Here is an 8,998-nt window from a genome sequence, read left to right as displayed (position 1 = left end):
GGCCTCATTTCCCCCCCGTCTTTTATTCCCTCACTCAGACCTCCGTCAAATTAGATCGGTGGTTTTAAAACTCAAATAAATCCAACAAGATAGAAGATCAGCCGATGTAAAAGGCCGTCTGTCCCTCAGGGTTATTTTATTCTCTCCTCCACTCTACCTCGCTACTCTCTGCCTGAAGAGATTGGCTGGGAGGGGAGGGGGGCGACTGCGTTATCTCCAGGGAGGCAAAGGTTGGGGGAGAGGGAGAGGGAAGAAAAGGCCACAGATTGGTCCTTATCTATTCTGAGCACACCTAAAACAAATTAGACTCGGGGCGCAGACCCGCCGACGCGTCCGGCGATTATTTGGCGCGGCCGCTCTCTCATTAAGAGGCTTGAGATGGATCCCTGGCTCTATATTCTTCGAGGTCCTGCCTCCCACCATTTTAGGGTGTCTTATCACAATAAAAATGTTGTTTTTTTATGCCAGAGGATGTTGTGCCGCTGCTAACCGCCGCCGTCTCATCTCGCCATTTCATGTATTTCACAACACGCCACAAAGAGAGAGGAGGACAAGAGAGAGCGCTGCATGCACGCCATTTTCCGTGGCACTCTGTTTTTCCTGGGGCCGATGCCATGGCGGTGGCCTTTCAGATTCGCTAATTGAGAAGCGGTTTTCTGTTGAATGGGATTGTGCTCCATTTCTCTCTCTCTCCTGCATGTGAAGACAACACATGGTATCAGAGATAGCCTGTAAACACCTTTCCAAGACTAGCTAATCATCTCTTTTCAGTATATAGTGTCGCGGTGAACAGTGGCTCTCTTTACAAGATACAAGGATACATTGGAAGTCTCAGCAACTCAATCAATAAGACATTACTTGAAATGTCTGAGGAATTGTCCCCTTGTCTCTCAAGCAGGCTAGGAAGACATGCTCTTGCTGTTGACATCTTGCAGTAAACGTGAGCCTTATAACATCTTGTGTACAAATCTCAGATGTATTGAATCATTCTAAATGAGATAATATTTATTTATTGGCAAGATGGTAAAGAGGTTAGATTGTACGATAGAGCACCCATTTGTCAAGTAAAGTGAAGAACTAGCAGAGAAACTGAGAATAAAGGAAAATGTAGCAGACCGTCAGCCTCCGAATTTGTTTGACTGAAAAGGATATGCTATAGATCTGTAGCAAGTCCTACAATCTGAATGGGGCGTCTTAGGGCCTCACCCTGTATTGAATAGAAAAAGATGCTGTTGAACATTTCTCTGGTCTGTGACATCACAAAGCACTATGATACACCAACACACTCAGGAGGGAAAGAGTCATGCACAATGTCTTACTTCTCAGCGCACAACACAGCAGCCATCTTTAAAACGAACAAGCCAACCATCCATAATTACAGTTTGTCGTCGTCTTAACTCGCGTATTGTTATTCGTATGAATTTGTGAAGATCGCTCAATGAGCGATAGTAGCTTTAGCACGTGGGGGAAATAGAGTATCTCATTCCCTCTGACAGCCCCTAGCGATCTTTCAATAATTCATGGTGCATTTAAGCTGCATCTCTCTCACACTTTTAAACTGTTTATGAATACAACCTCTGAATCGGGCTGGTAGAGAAATGGATACACATTAGTCCTGGACTCTGAGTCCTTCCCTAAATCAACTATAGTGTAACAGTGTGATAGCGCCCTACAAACTAAGTAGTAAAACTGAAGTAAAAGAAGGGAAGAGAAATAACATACGGGTTCAGTAAACACTTGGAAGGTGTCAGTTGGAAGGTGTCTTCATAAAGACGTCACAACAGATTCATAACCAGTACTGTCTGCGTTCAGAAGCAGGACATAAGCATGAGACAGTCAGAAACTGTCTGAGTCACAGCCCTGGTGAGACCTGGCCTACAGTGCCAGGGCTACAATAACATTGTGTGTAACTGTAGGACACAGGGCTCCCTTGTGGAGGAGACTTTGGTCTCAATGGGACTCCCTGTTGAAATAAAGAGGCGTATAGGTTCTCTCAGACACACGAACACCGACTACACCTAGAACCCTGGAACCACACCAGGCAGAGTTAGCTGCTGGGGAAATGTTAGGTTGGATGAGATGCCTCCTCTACGCCACACTCATCCATTATGGGGTCAGACAGAGAGAGAGAGAGAGAGAGAGAGAGAGAGAGGGAGAGCGAGAGAGATGGAAGGGATGGAGAGTGAGAGAGAGAGACAGATGAGATGGAAGGGATGAGAGAGAGAGAGAATGAGAGATTGCATTGCTTGCCGTTTTAGGCTGGGTGTCTGTATAGCACTTTGACCTCGGCTAATGTAAAAAGGGCTTTATAAATACATTTGATTGATTGATTGATTGATTGAGAGAGGGAGTAAGAGAGATGGAAGGAGATATGGAGAGAAAGAGAGAGAATGAGGGAATAACAGATTGAGAGAGCGAGAGAAGCAGACAGACTGCTGCAGAACAGAACAGCACAGCGGTGACACGGGGCAATCCTCCAGGGTCCTGCATTAGTGCGCTAAATTAAAGGGGGTATTAGATTAAATTGGCTCTCCGATTTCAGGAGTGTGAGTAAAATTCTGATTTGCATTTATCCAGCGCTACTTAAGATATAATTAGTTCAGGGTGATTCCCATGTGGAAAACACTGACAACCAAATCTAACTGGCTTCTGCCGCTAGCTTATAGTCTCTTCCTCCCTTCCTAGGTGAGAGGTACAAGCTGCTAATGTTTGTGTGTGTGGAGTGGGGGACTGAGTGTGACTGTGTGAGTGAGACTGTGTGAGTATGCCTGCGTGCGACTGCGTGCGTGCGTCTGTGTGACTGCGTGCAACCCCGTGCCTGCGTGACTGTGTGTGACCCCGTGCCTGCGTGCGACTGCGTGCGACCCTGTGCCTGCGTGCGTGCGACCCCGTGCCTGCGTGCGTGCGACCCCGTGCCTGCGTGCGACCGCGCCTGTGCTGAAGTCTATACAAACTCGCTCGAGTGCTGCTTATTTTCACCACGTTTGCGTCTCAACATGGAACCATGCAGGATTGTTTACTGCACTGAGATGTGGTGAAAAATGACACTCTGAACATATCAAAAATACATCCAAACCAAGTGAGTATGTAACTAACTTCACACCTTCTACAATGCCTTTGAACCCCAACACACACACAGCCTCCTCGGCACAACCTGATTCTATAATTACAGGTACCGAGACAAAAATAATAATTACCGTTACCGGTAGAAGAGGAACCCCATAATCTGAATGACAGAACTCACAATTCAAGTACCTATCTCTCTTTTAAAAGCAAGTTTGGATTTGTTTTTCACACCCTCCCTTCCTTCCATGGTAATTCCAACGGTCTTAGTTGGCAAATGGATGTTTTTCCCGAACCCAGCCAAACCATCCATCAGGCATGAAAGGGCGTCTTCCTGAAGACCTCGTTTGAGAACACCTGTTAGGACCTGGGATGTGGAGTCAACATCAAATGAGCCTCTATGGGACACCTGTAACCTCCAGCATTTAACGACATCCTGCAGTCAGTTTTTTCCACTTTTCCTGTTGAAAAACGAAGTAAACACAGGTGCTAAAGGATTTTTTAAAAATTGCTGCGCAAGAGTGTATTTTAGACAACTTCAAACTTCCAAGGAGTAGGGCATTCAAAGAGTTGGTCTGATAGTGACTGATGTCATCAGCCTCCCTTGCTTGAGGAACAATAGAGAACAATAAAGAACCCCCCCCCCCTCACCTCCCCAGGACCACCTACTGAGATCTGACTTTTGTTAAGTGAACTGGGTGTTAAATGAGGTGAAAAGGAGACTGGAGTAGGACTTTAAACCCCACAACAGCCAGGTTGCAGAGGGAATGTGTCTCTTGTGGTTAAAGGAGTTCTATGGCGTAAAGCTGATGTTGATGTACTGGTAATCAAGCCAAGTATCAATAACACTAACCTGGTCCCAGGCTGTATAGCCAACGCCTAAGGTCTTTGTCAACAGATCAGGGACCAGTCTAGGAAAACACGGACCTACCTGTAACACGGGTAACAAGGATTGTGGGGTTTAATGGAGGTAGCAAAGTGATCAATATTTTATCACATGCACCATACAGTCAACACTGAATGCAAGCCTGATGTAGTCATTGCACGCTAGAAATACGGGACCAAATAATGAACTTGACTAAAGTGAATGCACTATAAATTCATCCAAATATGACACCTTCAAATGGGGGACTAGATACATAAAGTGCTTTCATTTCTAAATGGTAAAACAGATTTGCATGAAAATACCCGCAAATAAAAAGTGACATTTTGTACTATCCCCTCATAAAATATTTCATCTCAAATCCAAAATACTGGAGTATAGAGCCAAATTAAAATGTTTAGCTTCTCTGTCCAAATAAATACATAGGGTAGTATATGCGTGTACCATACAGTCAAAACTGAATCCAAAATTTGAGGTAAACAAACTAAACTTCCATAGTGTACCTTTAACACAGAAACCATTAACTCACAACCCTTCAGAAGGACCTAGAAGACAGTTCAGGACAGTATCATTACTAATTCCACCATAACATTCAGTCTGAAGCATTGGAACCAGCAAATAATCTCACTTTCTTATACACAGTCGGCTGGAACCAAACAAAATCCTGAACAAATTGGTGGTATGATGAATAAATAATAAAAAGATGTCCTGGGTCATTACTTCACTAGATCCACAACATGCATCCATCTGCATATTCACTCAGATCCTGTGCATTATTTAGGAGATATGAATCAACGTTTGCATTGTTTTCTATAAGGTCGGCAGGAAACATCAAGGGAAGCAATCCAGCAATAAGAGAACAGTCTAACAAGGAACAACATGGTTTCTTTAAGCCGTCTGCTCCCTTTCACCTGCACTGATTGAAGTGGATTTAACAAGTGGCATCAATAAGGGATCACAGCTTTCACCTGGATTCACCAGGTCAGCCTACGTCATGTAAAGAGCAGGTGTTCCTAATGTTTTGTCCACTCAGTGCATGTCTGTATCTCCAAAAGGAACAACAAGCTTTCAACACATTCAGAACTACGACCAAGTTCTGAAAAATGTACGGGGACAAAAGTAGACAAGGACTATTAAACGTTGAAGAGAGACGTACTGTACAGTAAGTTATTCAACATTAGACCAAGTGATATTATATTAGGAGCCCTTTTAAAAACGCGGCTCTAGCCGCCACTTAACTATTGAACCAATCACTGGCCCATGCTGGCCTACTGCGCCATAGTGTGTTGCGGTGGTGTACCACAATAGAAACCTGTGCTGTGTCAGAGGAAGTCAGAGCCATGAACACAATGTTACATTTGACAACTATCTGTATTCCACCACAGTCCTTTATAAACAAAATGTCAGGCGCCAAATAAATCAATTAAAATACAGCAATTTCAAAAAACAGCCCTGCCCTCAATGTAGAGGGCACTGAAACGAAAAGCTCTCGCTAGCTGTCAATTATGTTTGTCCATTTTCTCTCTTTCCTTCCTTGGTCTAAAAACCAAAAACACACCCATACTAGTTTTTCTAGCACTATCCCATTACTGTAAGTGCATCACCCAAAAAACTTCCAGACATCTTTGCATCACAATTGTTTTCTAGGGCCCACCATTACTGTATTCAAGTATGTGCAAAGTATCACCCCCTAAAATATTGATCCACATTCGGTCATAATGGCCTCAAATAGAATAGAAAATGATTTCACCTCAAAAACCCGCTATCCTCAATCAATTCCTATAGGATCAGGCGAACAGAATGTGTCTGGGGGGGATTTGATTTCATTACACCCCTCCCTCCGTATTAAACTAGGGGAGTGTTATGAGACGGACGCCATCAGCGGGCCCTGCCATCACTCTCACGGTGGTCGGCCCTGGTGCTTTGTGGGTAATCGATCTTCGCCGTCCAGAGACGGTCTCCGTAATTGGTTAAAATGACCGGGGTGCAGAGAGGGATGACTCTCTCACCCCCTCTCTCGCTCTCTCTGCTGAAAACCATTTCCCAGCTCTGGCTTGGAGCCGAGCCAAGCCCAGGGTTGTTCGGATGCGTTCCAGCCCCAGCCTGACTGGCAGCAATTACGGGGTGTCTGAGCCAAGCTCAGCTTGCGCGCCGCACAAACACCCCTAATTACTGCCAATTAGGCTAGGCGGGTAGGCAGATTGGAGAAGCCGGGGGGGATGTTCAGGCATGGGTGGGCATGGAAACTATTTTCAAGGGCTTAGAAAACGTGACTGGATGAAAAGGTTAATACTTTGGAGTGCGGGGAGGGAGGGAGGACGGTGAAGGAGGGGAGAGAAGGATAATAACAAAAGAAAGGAAAAGGGGGTGGGAGTGAAAGCCCCCCCTGGTTTCCTGGTTCTATTTTCTCACCTCCAGCGACGAGCCGGGTTTCTTTTTCAGCTCCTCACATTTCCTGAACTTGCAGATCTGGTGGCCCGTCTTACGGTTCCGACAACTGCTGCACACGCCGCAGTTGATTAGCCGCCGGCAGGGCGCACACACCCCGCACCGCTTCCTTTTCTTCTTCGCCGGGTTCCCGCCGGACGCCGAGGAATTATTCTGTGGGCAGTCTGCCAGATTGGCAATTTGAAACGCACTGTCTGTAACGGCTGCCGAGGCTGCGGGGGAGTGAAGGGCTGTCATGACGATGACCCCGGGAGGTAATGAGATGCCCCCTAAAGCCGGAATGGCGGAAAAAGTTCCGACACGTTCCTGGAGATTCATTATCTCTGCTTCGCTGGCGCCGCATTTCAGCTTGTTCATGCATTCTCCCGCTAAAGGTCTGCAGTGTTCGGGGGATAAGGTAGAGAGGAAATTATTATTTGCCATTTGCTGTAGCGTTTCTGGCGGCACGCCATGCTTCCCCGGCCTCTGGGAGTCATTCCTGTGCATGCTGGTCCTATTAGGGTTTATTGTCGCCGATTTCCTCCCCCAGAGCATGGCGTTATCGCAGTTCCACGGGGACATGCCTATCCGGGCACTGGGGAAAATGGGTGTCGTGATGCGGGCGATCTTGGCCGTCTGGCCGAACGCGCCGTTGGTTTTGTAAAAGTTTGCGAAAGAGCGGTACCGTTCCATCTCGGCGTTATAATCCAAAAGCTGGCTTAATCCACCATCCTGGAGGTTCTGCAAGTTCTGCAGGTTCTGCAGGTTCTGAAGGTTATCCTTTTGTAAGAGAGAAAGGTCTGCGTTCTGTCCGTTCTCAATGCAGAGAGCATTGTTTATATTAGCCATGGCTGGAGGACGGTTGAGCAGGGTTCACTGGGGAAGAGTCCGGGGTCGCCGTCAACGGTGGCCTTCGTCGAACTAGAAGCTGCTGGTTACCACCAACAATATGTTACCATCCTGCTTCTGTCTCCTCCAGCACTAGAACACAAAGAACAAACAATTACAGATACAACAGGAAAACAACATCCTCAGCCTAATCAATTTCCATTCTCTCTCCAAGTTTTTCCATGAGATAAAAGCTGATAAAAGAGGTTTGACGAATCAGCTGTCATGTCGTTCATTTTCTTCTTTCGGACTATTTTATAATGAAACGCATCTCAAACTATTGCGAGCAGATCCTTATCTGGTGACAATAAAATAATAGCTGTGACACACCAACATGTCGTAACGGGATACAGGAATTAGCATGCTCGAGAAGACAGCACTAGCGTCGTGTCAGAGAGACTTTCAAGAGGTTTTTTTAATACGGTTGTCAAAGGATTCCTGGATATATTGAAATAAGTCTTATCAATGATGTATTTTATGGTATATTCTGGCAAAGGATAAACAAATACATATGGATGGGATAAAAAACGACACCAGTCACTTAAATAATATAAGCACAATATTCAGCCAAAAAAGTATCATCCATGCTCACTGAAACCAACTACTCTGGAACATCAAACACAAAAGCAACCTGTTTTCAAAATCCCTGACATCATCCTGATGCTCTACAGTCTCCAAAACACTATGCACATTGAACACCTCACGAGGGACAACATTTTATATTATCTTCACCATCACTGATGTTCTCCTAAAGCTAGAAGGTCTCTTCCATGTAAACCCACTCCCGTTCGGCCTCATAATAGCACCTGGTATTCATTCATGGATCCCGGGTTCTATTACAATGACAGCGGAGAGAGACCACCACTGGTGAATTTCAATCCAACCCATGAAGCCACAGACAGACCTCCGCAGACAACCGTAGTGTCAAGTGCCTTAGGGGGGGAGACTCCATTTCCTCTCTTCCCCCCCTCTCCTCTCCCCCAGTCTGTCTGGAATTGGTTTCTACTGATAAAAGCCCCATTAGACATTTCTCTCTTTCCCCCTCCCTCCATTAACTTTTGCAGGCTCTTTCATTCTTTGTTTAATTGCCAAAGCCAATCCATTGCAAGTAAACACTAAAGCATTTTGAGTCACTTCCATGGTACAACCCAACAGCTCCCAAAATTAATGATAAATATCCACACAGGAACAGTGGAACCACAGAGAGAGAACATATTGGGTGTCCTTTTAGCACAGCCAGAATAGTAAAGCACATGCCCACTCTCAATACAACTGCCCAGCAAGCAGTAATTGGGCTTACATCTCCTCTACCACAAAATGAAATTGCTGAATTATGAAATCCATGCCAAATAATGGATTAACCGTTTTTGTTTTATTAATATTCAACTTGAGGACAGAGCTAAAATAGATAATTTTTCTAAAATCACAATATTAAACAAATGTAATAGTAACTGTTTGAATACAATGACAGCCTACCTGATAATATGAAGCAAATATTATCCATACAAATGCATAACATAGATATATAAGATAGATAGTAGGTGGAAACAAAAAACATGCCATGGTGTGCCATCCCAAAAGCACCCCACCGCCACCAGTAAACAAAACCGTCCATGCCTCAATGATCGGCCCTGCTCGCAGTCATTATTACTTAATCAATTCACCCCAGGAGCAAAATACGCAGCCCAAAGGCAATCAAGTCACGGCTATCGATTCTCAGCCTGTAAACAAACTTTA

The 8,998-nt window shown here is 45.1% G+C and overlaps 1 protein-coding gene across 1 annotated transcript; it reads right to left on the bottom strand.

Annotated features, from left to right (window-relative positions):
• Positions 1–6,346: 6,346 nt before the first annotated feature.
• On the bottom strand, positions 6,347–7,222 carry cxxc4 (CXXC finger 4). Its single transcript, XM_038981363.1, has one exon. It carries the CDS (start codon positions 7,220–7,222, stop codon positions 6,347–6,349), a length of 876 nt encoding a protein of 291 aa, XP_038837291.1.
• Between the last annotated feature and the right edge of the window lie 1,776 nt (positions 7,223–8,998).

This window comes from Salvelinus namaycush, chromosome 42 (assembly GCF_016432855.1).
Source record: "Salvelinus namaycush isolate Seneca chromosome 42, SaNama_1.0, whole genome shotgun sequence".
Classification (NCBI taxonomy): domain Eukaryota; kingdom Metazoa; phylum Chordata; class Actinopteri; order Salmoniformes; family Salmonidae; genus Salvelinus; species Salvelinus namaycush.
This window is presented reverse-complemented; position numbering and strand designations above follow the sequence as displayed.

Coding starts and splice junctions, on each gene's coding strand:
- cxxc4 (XM_038981363.1), bottom strand. CDS start 7,222: ATGGCTAATATAAACAATGCTCTCTGCATTGAGAACGGACAGAACGCA.